The 14,732-nt window shown below is 36.9% G+C and overlaps 2 protein-coding genes across 4 annotated transcripts in view; one reads left to right on the forward strand and one right to left on the reverse strand.

The window, feature by feature from the left end:
• Positions 1-216: 216 nt before the first annotated feature.
• Positions 217-8,164, forward strand: RBM12B (RNA binding motif protein 12B). The gene is made up of 3 exons (XM_090283567.1): positions 217-337; positions 3,644-3,700; positions 4,282-8,164. Exon 3 carries the CDS (start codon positions 4,310-4,312, stop codon positions 7,184-7,186), a length of 2,877 nt encoding a protein of 958 aa, XP_090139693.1. The 5' UTR covers positions 217-337; positions 3,644-3,700; positions 4,282-4,309; the 3' UTR covers positions 7,187-8,164.
• Positions 8,165-10,930: 2,766 nt separating this feature from the next.
• Positions 10,931-14,732, reverse strand: part of CIBAR1 (CBY1 interacting BAR domain containing 1) — a 28,064-nt gene continuing 24,262 nt past the window's right edge. For all 3 annotated transcript variants that reach the window (XM_090283569.1, XM_090283570.1, XM_090283571.1), the window contains 2 exons: positions 13,315-13,434; positions 10,931-11,657 (listed from right to left, as the gene is read on the reverse strand). In XM_090283569.1, coding sequence (XP_090139695.1) covers positions 11,568-11,657; positions 13,315-13,434 — 210 coding nt within the window. In that variant the 3' untranslated portion in view covers positions 10,931-11,567. The remainder of the gene's footprint in view (positions 11,658-13,314; positions 13,435-14,732) is intronic.

Consider the following 14,732-nt stretch of genomic DNA (forward strand, 5'->3'; position numbering starts at 1 on the left):
CCTTTCCTTGGTGAAGCTACCGCATTGGCTGGAATCTGAGCATGCGCAGAAGCTCAGCGAATCCCGGCGGGTTGGGGCTGGCTCCTCCCTCACTCCCGATAACGGGAAGTGGGTGAATGTCAGGGAGCGTGCGCAAACCTGGCGGGGGCGCCGGGGTGGTGGGTTACGCCTGAAGAGCGCATGGGCAGACTGTGCGTCCGTTTGTCCGGAGTGGAGGGGCGAGTGGGCGCCATCTTCTTCTAGGCTCACTGAGGGCTCCCTGTACTTCTTCTGGGGAGGCTGCTGTGACGAGGAGTGCCCCCCGCCACCGGCCTGTGTGTCCGACTCCGCAGCAGTGGTGTGTGTTTATTGCCAAGTGCGAAGCAGTTGGGGGCGTTGGGGATGGGGAGGAGTTGGCGACTGGGACGGAAGAAATGGGAAAGGCGGGGCCGTCAGCGGCGCTAGGGACCTAGCTTAGCTTCTGCCATTAGGGCACCCTCTTTACTTGCTAAATATTGACTCACCCGTTAGCTTCCATGTGCTGTTGTGTGTGCGCTTTCCAGTTTTAAAACTGAAGATCTCGAGGGATTTCGTAGGTATTTTTTCCTTTGCTATGTCATTGTACAGTAATCAGTGGTGGCAGGAAAGCGCTGAAGGCCCGGCTCGTTAGGCTTGAGTAGGGCCAAAGTGTTTTAAGATTTGGGAGTTCATCCTGTGGCGAGTAAAGGGTGGAGTGTTTGCCCTTGGGACCTGGTAACGGAAAGGCACGGAGGTTGGGCGGTTGAGGTTAATTTGAAAGCTGATTTTGTTGGAAGGTCTGGCGACAGCATCGGATCCCACATAGCAACTTTGGCCTGGCGTGAAAAAAGGAAGCTCTGACCCCTGGGAGTCTGGACAAAGGCTTTGGGCTCTAGAAGCGATGCCTTCGGCTGATCCCCATTTGAGGATTGATGGATGATGATATGGGAAATCCTCTGCCGAGTGGATTCGTCTTCTTTTACCGTGCCTTTTGGGGACTATGGCTCTGTCTTCATGCCTTTGGTTTTCATTTTAACCATTACATTATAAGTGGATAAAAGGCAGGTCATCATAAAGAATAATTGTGGACTGGGGGTAGATTATTTTCTGCAGGGGAAACTCATGCGTTTAGAGTTTGAATGTGCTTTTTATCAAATGAGTTTTAAGAAATTGTTGCATTTTTCGCTCCCTCACCATGTTTGGAAAATGACTTGTTATTCGCTAGTTAAAATCAAACGAATCTGAAATAATACCTGTTTAAATTCAGCCTCCAGTTTCCCTCTCAGGCTTGATTACATGATATGCATTTCATAATTGTTTAGTGATAATGGTGATCAAGGGGGATGAATTGTGGATAAACATTGCAGCAAATGAGTTTATTTCAGTGACTTGCTCTTAAATGAGCTTTTAAGGATCCATTTCCTTTTCATAGGTTAGAAATTCTAACGGATCACTGTCTTTAAATCAACACAGTCACAAAAAATACTTTTGTTGTATTCATAAGTAGAAAAAATTTAAGTGCTTTAGAGTTTGTGTGTTTTGGTTTTTGTGTAATGTTCTAAGAACAGTTTTTGGAGAATTTGCTTAAGGATATTACATGGCAACCACAGGAAAAGTGCACATTTTGAGAACTGGTCACTTACAGGTATTCTTTGTGTATTTGTAGAGAGATAAATGGTACATTACCCTAGTATATGAAGGGCAAAAAATTTTAAGAATTAGTTGTACTTAACTGTAGCAAATTAAAACATTTTATATAATCTGCTTGAATTGGAATTCATGATATTTGCATTCATGAAACTAAGTTAAAATACAGTTTTTAAATTAGGATAAATTACTAGAAATTTTTGAATTTGACATAATTATTCCTTGAAACATCTCTAATACTTTTCTTGTAGGTTTATTTGTGTTCTCAGGGTAGATCCCTTTTAAAATTAAAAAAAAAGTTGGGAGACAAAAATGATGTGTATATTACACTGCTTTCTAAAATATTTTAGAAGAAAAGAGCTAAGTTAGTTTGTATTAGAAGGAGTCTTAGAACTTGAATGGGGCAACCATTCCAGAAGCTGTATATAGTTTTTGTTAAAATGCTGGTGTGGATGATGGTTTGTTGAAGAACTAGGCTTATACTTGATTTTTTTGGTACTGTGCAAATTTTTCTTTCAGACTGTTTTTTGAGCAGTTTTCTTTTTTTTAGGTTTATAGCAATATTGACCAGAAAGTACGGATATTTCCCATATACCTACCCTGCCCCCACATGTACCATGCAAATATTTTAATAATAGTAAATCTCATTAATATTTTTCATATCAGTTTGACACTGATAATTGCGATGTAGAGCATGGCAAGTAATCACTTGGTATCTTTTTTAGTTTTGCTTGTAGTTTGTAAAGTTTAATCTTACACCCTTTTCAAAGGAAAATAAACCTTGCAGACCTCAAAGAATATATGTTCATACCTCACTGGGGAAGAGTGGTAATTAAGTGTAAGCACTGAATGAAAGCAACATTTATTTGCACTTTAAAAACAAATTTATAATTACTTAGTGGCTCTTAAAAATTTACTACATTAAATACTGTTAGTTTTGTTATCTCTGAAAGTATTAGATGTGTATTTCCTTAAAGAAACACTACATTGAAATTTTTCAGTAGTTATTACTGATAGTCCCCAAACATTCCAGATATTTTTACTTTCTACATTGTCATTTGAATTTATTCATTAGAACCCAGGATAGGCGTTTGAAATGGAATAAACTAATTAGCTTAAGATTCTGTATCTGAACATTCTCTGTTTGACTTCAGATGAATTTTAATAGTAATTAAAAGGAGTTTAAGGAGTAGTATAATAGTTGAGTTTAAGATGAGTGGTAGTAGCTGAGAATTTTTTTATTTTAGAGATATTTTTGTATTTGCCTTAATTATATTTGGTTCCATGTTTGGAAGTGTGAGCTGAATACGTAGAACTTAAAATTGTATCCCATAGTAGCCTTTTTATGGATTTTGCTTTAAAAATTGGTTTTTGACTTCAAAATATTAGTGTTTTTTTCATTTATTTTATTCTGAATGGTTGCCTTTTAAATTTGATTTGGTCTTATGTTTTGAAAGGGAGGAAAATTGCAAGAGAGTCGGATATATTAATGACTTAGGTGTTGGAAGAGATAGAAAATTTTGGGGAATTTTTTTGTTTGTTTTTAAATTGTCATTTTGCTTGTGGAAAGGTTGTCTTTTTTTTTTTTTTTTCCTTAACTGGATGTAAAATTTATATACAGTGAAATGCACAGACCTTAAAGATAAAATTCATTTAGCCTTGATAAATTTATACACCCATGTAACCAACATTCCAATTAAAATGTGTAACATTTCCATCACTCCTTTCCTCATACCATTTCCAATCAAGTTTAGCTTATAGAAGGTTTTTAAAAAAATAATTTGCAGATGTCTTCTCAAAATTTGTACCTCCTTTTTGATAAAGAATGACTTATTTCCTCTTGGAACAAAGAATACCATCTTGAAATGCCAATAGTTGTGCTTCCTTATATTCCTTTGCTTTTTTAATAGGTCATTCTGAAGTGAATACCCTAATTTGGCATTGTTTACGATCAATTACAGGGTCCTGGGATTAATTATATTTCATTTTCTTTCCACAGTTAAGTTGCTTTTACAGAATTAACAGGTGTCCAAGAAATTAAAAAAAAAAAAAAAAGGTAAGCTATCCAGAGTTTAAGGCTTTTCACAGTTTTCACAGAGGCTTGATGAAAAAAATGTAAAAGTAGAATAATACATCCTTGGTACCCATGTATGTCTGGCCAGTGATGTACTAGTTGTAAGCAATTTATTATCATGAGCAAAAATCATATACTGACCAAAGATAGCTTTTATAAATATGTAAAATTAATCATGGTAAAAATTTTTTCATCCACAAAGTTCTCTCTCATGTGTCAGTAGAAGATAAGTTTCTTAGTGAGTCTGAAAATAGTTTGGTCTTGTTGTGAAGCAGCACTTGGCAGACTTACAAAGATGATTTTATATTTTTGATATTCATACTATATAGGTGATGTGAAAATATATCTTTAAAGTAGTTGGTTTACTTGTATGTTTAGATAGGTGAAAGTTTATTCCTTATTTTTTAAAAGAATTAGATACAATCAGTATTTTTGTGAACTCGTATTTTGTTTTCATTTATAAAATGCTGAAGAAAGTAGGAACCAAGTAATTATTAAGCTTAGTGTGGGATAAGGTACTTCAAAAATAAGACTTGCTATTATGTGTACCTTTCTGTCTGCAGGTCATTATTGCTGTGATTTGAGCTCAGCATGGCTGTAGTCATCCGTTTACTGGGGCTTCCTTTTATTGCGGGGCCTGCGGATATTCGTCGCTTTTTCACGGGATTGACTATTCCTGATGGAGGAGTGCATATAATTGGAGGGGAAAATGGGGAGGCTTTTATTATTTTTGCAACAGATGAAGATGCAAGACGTGCCATAAGTCGTTCAGGAGGGTTAATCAAGGACTCATCTGTAGAGCTCTTTCTTAGCAGTAAGGCAGAAATGCAGAAGACTATAGAAATGAAAAGAACTGATCACAAAGGAAGAGAGCGACTAGGATCTGGGATGTCAGGGGGTGGCTGCTTATCTAATTTTGTTGAGGGTATTAAAGAAGAAGCAAGTAATTCTGGATATGGCTCTCCAATTAATCAAGATGCTGGGTTTCATACTAATGGTACAGGACATGGTGATTTAAGGCCAAGAAAGACACGGCCATTGAAGGCAGAGAATCCTTACTTGTTTCTACGAGGTTTGCCTTACTTAGTAAATGAAGATGATGTACGTGTCTTTTTCTCTGGTTTGTGTGTGGATGGAGTAATTTTCTTAAAACATCATGATGGCCGAAATAATGGTGATGCCATAGTCAAATTTGCTTCATGTATTGATGCTTCAGGAGGTCTTAAATGTCATAGAAGTTTTATGGGTTCCAGATTTATAGAAGTAATGCAGGGCTCAGAACAACAGTGGATTGAGTTTGGTGGTAGCACAATTAAGGAGGGTGACATTCCTATGAGAACTGAAGAACATTCTCCACCAAGAGGAATAAATGATAAGCATTTTCAAAAACGATCTCATTCGAAATCTCCCAGAAGAACACGTTCTCATTCCCCTCTTGGATTTTATGTTCACTTAAAAAATCTTTCCCTAAGTGTTAACAAAAGAGATTTAAGAAATTTCTTTAGAGATACTGATCTGACTAATGAACAGATTAGGTTTTTATATAAAGATGAAAGAAGAACAAGATATGCCTTTGTGATGTTCAAGACATTGAAAGACTTTAATATTGCTCTGGGTTTACATAAGACCGTTTTACAACATCGTCTAGTTCTTGTTGATCCAGTTTCTAGAAAACAAATGCTTAAATTCATTGACTGTTATGAAAAGAAAAGACCAGCATCAATAGAGAAAGAGAGGCTTGGACATGTTTCACAAAAATACTCTAAAGAAGGCTACTCTGGCCAGAAACTGTGCATATATATAAGAAATTTTCCATTTGATGTTACGAAAGTTGAAGTGCAGAAGTTCTTTGCAGACTTTTCTCTTGCTGAGGATGACATTTACTTGCTTTATGATGACAAAGGAGTTGGTTTGGGAGAAGCATTGGTGAAATTCAAATCAGAAGAAGAGGCCATGAAAGCTGAACGTTTAAATCGTCGAAGATTCTTGGGGACAGAGGTGTTGTTAAGACTTCTATCTGAGGCACAAATGCAGGAGTTTGGTGTAAATTTTTCTTCGCTGTCCAGTAAGAGAAGGCAAGATCATTCAAAATCATGTGATAGAGATGACCCTTCCCATTCATTTGACTCATATGATCCACCAGCATATGCCATGGACCTTTCTGAAAACTTTAGGCATCCGCAAGAAGACTTGAGGCAACTGGACAATTTCAAGCATTCCCAGGGGGATTTCCAGCAGCGTGATAGGTGTCTTCCAGAAGACTGTAGGCACTCCCCAGAGGACTTAAGGCGCACCCCAGAATTCAGGCACTCTCGTGAGGGACATTTCCGGAGGCCTCCTGAGGAGGACTTCAGATGCCCTTGGGGGGATTTCAGATACCGTCGGGAAGACTTCAGGCATCCGAGGGAGGAGAATTGGAGGCGGCCACCTGAGGAGGACTTCAGGCAGCCTCCCAAGGAGGACTTCCGGCGATCCCCTGAGGAGGACTGGAGGCGGCCTCCCGAGGAGGCCTGGAGGCGACCTCCGGAGGGAGAGTTCAGATGGCCACCTGAGGAGGAATGGAGACGACCCCTTGAGGATGACTTCAGGCGGCTTCCCCAGGGGGAATGGAGGCGACGACCTAAGGAGGACTTCAGGCGACCTTCGGAGGAAGACTTCAGGCAACCTTTCGAGCAGGACTTCAGGCGGCCACCAGAGGACGACTTCAGACGTTCTCCTGTGGATTTCAGGCGTTCCTCTGAAGAGGACTTGAGGCGGCACCCGCAGGAGCACTTTCGACGGCCGCCTCAGGAGCATTTCCGACGGCCGCCCCAGGAACACTTCCGACGGCCACCCGAGGAACATTTCCGACGGCCGCCCCAGGAGCACTTCAGGCACCCACGGGATGAGGATTTCAGGCGCCTCCCGGATGAGGACTTTAGGAACCCTCCTGAGGAGGACTTCCGAAGCTCCCAGGAGGAAGATTTTAGATGCCCTTCTGATGAGGATTTCAGGAGGCTCCCAGAGGAGGACATCAGGGCTGCCCCAGAGGAGGACTCTAGACTTCCTGACGATTTTAGACCCCCTGGTGAGGAGTTTAGGGGCCCATCAGATGATTTTAGAAGTCATCGCCCTTTTGTGAATTTTGGTCGCCCAGAAGGTGGCAAGTTTGATTTTGGAAAGCGTAATATGGGAAGTTTTCCTGAGGGGAGATTTATGCCTGATCCAAAATTAAATTGTAGTTCAGATAGAATAATACCTATTAAGGTAATGAATCTTCCATTTAAAGCTAATGTTAATGAAATTCTAGACTTTTTTCATGGTTATAGAGTAATACCTGATTCAGTTAGGATACAGTATAATGAGCAAGGATTACCTACAGGGGAAGCCATTGTTACTATGATAAACTATAATGAAGCTATGGCTGCTATTGAAGACCTAAATGATAGGCCAGTTGGCCCCCGCAAAGTCCGGTTAATTTTGCTCTAGAGAGTACTTCTAAATTCAGAGTTACCTTCCCCACGGTATTGATGCAGTAAAATGCATTTATGTTTTAAGAAGTGTTTAATTATCTAATGAAAAGAAACATTTTACATTTGACCTGTTGACTGGAACAAATGTAAGTAGTAGAATGTAAGTCTACTTTTCTTTTGCTTGCAAGTTGCTGTTTCTTTCTTTTTAATTAAAGTTATATATATATATTTTTGACAGTGGGAAAGAGGACTAATTCCCTGAGTGCATTAATTTTTGTTAATGTCATGAGTATACCTCAAGACCTGTATAAAGTAGAGCTGTATTTGGGGAAGATAAGTTTTATATTCACTTTTGTTTGCATTGTGTAGTCTATCTTTTACTCAAAATGTATAGGGAAATGGTCAGTAACTGTTCAGGTTTAGCATTTTCATTGCTGACTGCCTGCAGAGTTAATGCCGTCTTCCTTGTCTGAGATATTACTGTGTTAAGTTTCCTATTATAAATACTTCTAAATGAACATACTGTGAACTTGAAATTTACTTATGTAAAAAGGAGATTCTTAGTTTCCATGTTAATGACTTGAAAAGTTTTATAAAAATAAAAAAAAATGCAACTGAATAGACCAACTAATTAACTTGTATTTGTATAAAAGGAAAAAAATTACAGCTTCTTCTGTGAAGTTTTTCAACAGCTACATTAAATAATATTTATGATAGGAGTGACCAACCATTCTGTAATACTAGCGTAGAGTGAGTGCTATGTATAGCTCTATGGTTTCTTCAACATTTCATCAACCAAACTGATGAGATTAACTGAAAATACTTAAAAGACAAAAAATAAAGTAATTGTAGGTACAAGGGGACTTTCAGGCTTATGCTGGGAACACCTCATAAATAGATATGGTTTGTGTTTCTAGGAAGAATTTTTTGATGATTCATATAATTTTTATTTTAGGGTCTCAATTTTTATTTCAAAACTTTGTATCAAAAGACTTAACTAAAATATAAGACTTGTGAGATAAAATTTTGACTTGATATTTAACATTAAGTATAGAATTTTGCAAAATACTGGATTGACTTTTCTATACCCATAATAATATTAATGTCTAACAATTATTGGGCATTTACTATCTGCTAGGAAGTATAAGTGCTTTACATGCATGATCTCAATGTGATAAGAGCCATAGAGTATTATTTACCTTTATTTCATAGATGGGATAATAAAGTTTAGAGAAGTTAAATAACTTGCCTAAAATCATAGCTAGTAAATCATGGAGCCAGTTTCAACACAGACTCACTGGTGACTTCAATTCATGCTCTTAACACTTTTGCCTACTAACTTTGTTAAATGGTACTTTAAATTGTAGTAGGACCATGCTAAAAATATTTTCAAGAGTGAAGCCATATTTTCTTCCATATTGTTTTAAAATGACATTAAAAATAAAATTAGTGTCCTCAAACATTGTTAATAAAAGACAAAGTAACTTCAGAAGTTTTTATATATCCAGGGTTTATCTTGGGTACTAACATTATATATTGGCTTCTAATTTAAAATTGTTCATTTTTCACTGTGGCCTTTTATAGTTACATTAAAAAAAGTTAATTTTTTTCAATTCTGTGTTCAGAGATTTCCCACATTGAGCAAATAAGTATAGAATTTGAATTTATATACAGTAGTCATCATTTAATAATAGGATATTGCAGAAGTAGAATACTGTGTGTCAATACCCAGCCAATTAGTACTGTAAGTATTTTGGAATAATCTTCAGTGATTTGAAGTCTAAGAGAAACCAACCTAAGTGTGTTTTTGATAATAGTGAATATCCTTCTTGCTAGTAAAAGAAATAAACTGGTAAGTTTTGTTAAAAAAAAAAAAGCACATCAGTATGTCTCTTCAAACTAGTAAGCTTATAAATTGCTAGAATGATAAACTAATATCTAAACCAAGCACAATGAACAAAATAGTAAGAGATATTTTTAAATACTAAAAGATTAGATACATGGTTCATTTGGTCAGCATTGTTGAGGAATGTATGGGAGACTTAAATGATTCTCAAATACATATCTATAAAAGCTAAGATGAAGCTTAAAAGTGGAGTATCACTGGATGCACAACTCAAACTAGGCTAGTATGGCGTGGTCAGGGGTACATAAGAGGCCAACAATAGTAAAGTTTTGTATTTTGATTATAAACATAAAAATAACAGACTGGTATGAATAATTTTACTCTGTAATCTATCAGTTTAATATATTTTTAATTTTTTAAAATAAAAAGTTTATCATGCAAAGCTGGATTCTACTTGTTGGGAGCCATTTTTTCATTTTTCCCAACTCTCAATGACGACTGAAATTGGCCATGTTAAGAGTATTACACTGTGGAAACTCGGAACTGCAACAAATCAGGGTGTTTTCCACTGTAGAGAGCCAGCTTATCAGCACACCACCAATTTCAAACACACAGAAGAGAACTGTACTAAAGCCTCATACGCATCATTCAACTTCAATATCATCTCATAACCAGTTTTATTTTTTCTTACTCCCAGGTATATCAGGTACACTAGGGTATATTGGTTCTTTAGTGCCATATTAATTATCTTGAAAATTTTTGCCTAGAGGATGTATGAAAAATACAGATCATGTCTAGAAAGTAAACTTAAGCCCATAACCAGAGGTAGTTAGAATCATATTAGGAGTGTATTTTTATTTTTACCTCTTACTGAGAATGGGGTCAAGAGCAGTGGCTCTTAGTTCATATATCTATTAAATAGTGACCCTTTCACCTCCATGTTTGTATTAATGTTAGCTATCATTTAGTGAGCTGCATTAGATACTATATATTTATGATCTCTAATGTAAATTATATAATTTAATCCCAATGACCCTAATAACCTTTAACCCATTTTGGAGATAAGAATGGAGGCCTGTATCCTCAGTAACTGCTTGAGGTGGTTGCCTTTTTAAAATTTTTTACAAGAAAGCTAAAAGGATTTTACATTTTTAGAGGTGGTTACATTTATATGGCTGCCAACCTATGTCTGGTCTAAAACAATTTTATATTTATGGAAGTATTATGCATAGTATTCCTTTTGTCCCTAGATTGTTTCTTTAAGGTAGGCAGGGCATACATTCTATATTAGAATTATTTGCTGACTGTTTATATAACACACTGTTTAGACTTTACAGATAGGGCAACTGATGCTCAAGAGAAGTGAGTTGCAGTAAAAGAAATACTATAGCCCTGTTTTTCTCTCATGTACAACAAACACCAAGTGTAAGTACCGGGAGAATAAAAAGGCAATAATATCCTCAATTCCTTAAGAATATCAATTTATGTAGGATTTTAAAATGTTTTGAATGTTTTAAAGTACTTGAGTAATTTTATCACATAGGACTATTCGCAGGAAGCAGTGCTTTGTTAAGAACAATAGTGGAAGTCAAAAAGCCTTTCTAGAAAGTCTTATTTTTCTGTTAGGAATAATTGCTACTTGTAGTTTTCCCAAATGATTTTATAAATTCCATAGTTTTTATATGCCTGTCTGGGATCCATGAAATAAGAAAGTACAGTTCTCCATCCAAAGAAATAAAAGCATCAGACATACTGAAAGGCTTTAATTAAATTGTTTTTACACTTTCAGGAGTAATTGTTGGATCTTCATTTGGTAAAATTTTCATAGAATTTTTAATTTATGCTTTTCCATGATGTTTTCTTTGGCAACATTCCACCAAATTACAGCTTTCCAAAAGTTGCAGAACCATGACAGCAGTTTTGTTTTAAAACCAGATGCAGGCTGAATGTGGCTTTCTTTTAAAAGCTAAAATATAAAACACTGACATCCTGGGTTCCCCTTACTTTTAATCAAGAGTGATTATGCTCTTGTCGAAAAGTAAATTTATGTACTAAATGATAAAGCTTAGGTTGTAAAAGATTTTTTTGATTAAGGCTTTACAGAATAGAATTTGTATTTAATCAGAATGACTAAGGACCCTTTTCAGGTAATGAAAGCATGGAGTCAACCTAGAAGAAGCAAGTGGAATTGTTAAGTATTTTCTTTTTTGTCATCTATTTAGTATTGCAACCTCAATTACGTAATTGATATGAACTACTTTTTAAATACATAATCTTAAAAAAAAGGAACCTATACAAAAAGATCACATACTGCTAGACAGGATGCTGAAACAACTGGTGTGTAATGTTTTTTAAAGCCTTCATTTTTGACAGCATAAATTTTCTTTATTTTTCATTTCCAGTAGAATTTCATTTTGAGGTTTAATGTATCAAGCCAGTATAAAGTTTTTCAATTTAGTAATTTTGGGTTCCAAGTCATTTAAGATAAAAATGGAAATGTGAAGTTTACTTAAGAAAATGAATTTTCTTGTTACATCTGTGTCCTCATAAATTAATTTTCATCTTCTGTTACATCTAATTCTTCATCCTCTTCATCATCATCTTCTGCTTGTTGATCCTTTCTTAGTCGACAGGTGGATACCTGTTGAAAAAAAACATTAAAAAATGTGTTTAAATATGTTTTTACATGCTTACAGAGAAGGGCATAGAACAAATATTTCAGAAAAATGTCAATAATAAATTTTAGTAATGAAAATTCTCACAAATTACTGCATTTTAAGGAGGAAAATAGAAAGTTATTTTTGGAATAAAAATGTGAAATTAATCATTTCAGTTTGATGCCAGTACATCAATAACATAAAATACTCTCAGAAAAAAGTATAGTCTCAGTATATTATGAATGTCAAAAAACATACTGTATAGGTTAAATAATTCTTGGGTCACAAAACAGGTATTGAGAATGATCAAAGGGATGGCAGAGAAACACAAGGATGTTTCAACTAGGCAGCTGAAATATCAAGCTTTCAAAAGAGTGTAATTTAAATAAAATGAATTGATAATCTGAATTCACCACTCAGCTTTAAGTTCTGACTTATCACTTGGGTCAAACCTTTCTGAGAGTGATTGTACCTCCCAAGGGACATTTGGCAATGTCTGGACACACTGTTAATTGTCACTGCTGGGGGTGTGTGTGTGTTTCTGTGTGAAGCATCTCTTCAGTAGTGACTAGGGATGCTGCTCAACACCCTTCCAATGCACAGGGCAGTACTACCTCCATCACCAAGTTATCTGGCCCCAAGTCTATACATAGTGCTGAGGTTGAGATCCTGGGATGATGTATTCTAAAGTGTTACAGAGATGTTAGCTAACTTAGGCAATATCATTAGCTCTAGTCAAACAAAATTTTAAAAGTACTGTAATACTAAATTTACGCAATTTATGTGTATGTCACATAATGCTGGAATCATAAGGTAAATTGTAAGGGGAGAGATGAATGAATATAAAGTAGCAAATAAATACTTAGAGGACAGTCAGATGAAAACAAGGTGCTGGGCCATGTTTTCCTAAGTTGTATTTTGAAAATATTTTGCTCAATTTTAAATTCTGAAGGCAAGATATGAAAAACACATATAGCTCTCTAGATCAGGAGTTGGCAAGCTATGGCCTAGTTTGCCTGCCTTTTTTTTTTTTTTTTAATAAAGTGTTATTGCAGTACAGCCATTTGACTTTTTTTCACGTATTGCTTATGGCTGCTCTTAGTTGGGACAGTGACCATATATATAGCCCACAAAATCTATTATTTTTCTCTGTGGTTCCTTAGAAAAAGAGGTTGTTGACCTCTCCCTGTTCTATATACCAGGTAATTCAGACTTCTGCATATAGAATAAATGAGAAAATTGGCTCTTTACCTAATTTGATCTGTGCTTCTGGATCTATGATAATGTTCAGGAAAAGCCCTTTTGAGGTATAATTTCCAATAAGTCATGATGGTGGAACTTAAACTCGAAGCAGTTTGACTTCAGAATCTAAGCTCTTCATATTATATCAGAGGACAAATCTAGATTACTATTCTGTCCTTTCCATGTTTGCTCCAAAGTGTTCTGCTTTAGAGAGTAAGAATTGTTACAGTATAATATAAAAATAGCAGATGCACAAAGTGCAATCTGATATAATTTTGCCAAAGAGAATAAGAAAGGGTAAGTTATATAAGGCCATATAACTTAAGGGAAACATTGTCAGTACTAAACATTTCCAGTGGCAGCAGCTCAAATTTTTATAAGTTATGGTTTCTAGCTCACCTGTCCTGTTCCAGATACACACTTAGCTGACAGTGATCTCTGAAGTGGCGACTTTGAATTTGCTCTTACAATATCTAAACGAGATGAATAATCTGGTGGATACAGAGAATTTCGGAAAACCTGTTGCAATGATAAAACAACATAAAGTAGATACTCAATGATGGAAATTTAGAAAGTCATGTTAAATTCCTCTTAAGATTTTTTTAAAGGTGACCCCCCAACCGCTATTCCCCAGTATAAAATTTCAACTATTGTAAATTTAAAACAAAAATTAAAAAAATTTTTTAAAAACTTAAAAAAAAAAGTTTATTTATTTTAGAAGGAGGGGAAGGGAGGGAGAAAGAGAGGGTGAGAAACATCAATGTGTGCTTGCCTCTCTGTGTGCTCCCAACTGGGGACCCGGCCCACAACCCAGGCATGCCCCACAACTGGGAATCAAACCAGCGGCCCTCTGGTTTGCTGGCCAGTACTTAATCCAGCGAGCCACACCAGCCAAGGTCAAAAAATACTTTTAAGTTGTAAAGATGAAAGCTAAAAAATTCCATTTGAACCATATATAATGATGATGGGTCCTGAAACAGTCACTTGAGAGATTTTGCTGGGGAAATGTGAAAGTTCCTACCCCAAAAGAATAGGCAAGCTGGTAGGAAGGCCGCAGACCACACATCACATAAGAGTAAACTGGAGACACTATAATTTATGGATTCCAGTCTCACTAGATCTGGATTGCCATTACTTGTCAGTTCTTTTCCTTAAAGCCGTGGTTCCAAATCTTACCCCTTATCCCTATCTTTATCTTTTATTTCCCCCCATAAGGCCCTGGCTGGTTTGGCTCAGTGGATTGAGCGTCGGCCTGCGAGCTAAGTGTCGCTGGTTCGATCTTCCAGTCAGGGCACATCAGAGAAGGAAAACTCTGACTCCAAAAAACCTCCACTGCCTTGCGGCATACCTCTTCAGGGGAAAGGCTAAGGGAGTAAACCCCGACAGAAAATCCGGAGCCGGAGTCCCTAAGGCGGTTTGACATTGTAGTCAACACCGGCAACTCCTGCGGCGCACCTGAAGCCAAGCTGTATTGACTCCGTCTTTCCCTTGGACCCTTCAGCTGCGAAGAGAGGGGGGGTCTGCTGCATGGGCAACAGCAGACCCTCCATATCACCCTGCCCAGGCTCTGTAGCTTCAGCTTCACTGGAGAGGACACTCCAGCGTCATCGCAAGATGTCGATTCAACACAGGAGGAGACAGATACCGTGTCACTCCCGAGTCGGACTGCACAGCCATTCTCGGCGGTGCAGATACTCTTAAGAAGCTACACCATCGTCTCTCGAGACGGACGGCTGCCAATATTTCCCCCCATTTCTCTTAACATGTAGACTAATAGGTAAGATTATCAGATGTGAATTTCTTCAACTTCCCTCCCT

Source organism: Furipterus horrens, unplaced genomic scaffold (assembly GCF_987537825.1).
Source record: "Furipterus horrens unplaced genomic scaffold, mFurHor1.1.pri manual_scaffold_7, whole genome shotgun sequence".
Lineage (NCBI taxonomy): Eukaryota > Metazoa > Chordata > Mammalia > Chiroptera > Furipteridae > Furipterus > Furipterus horrens.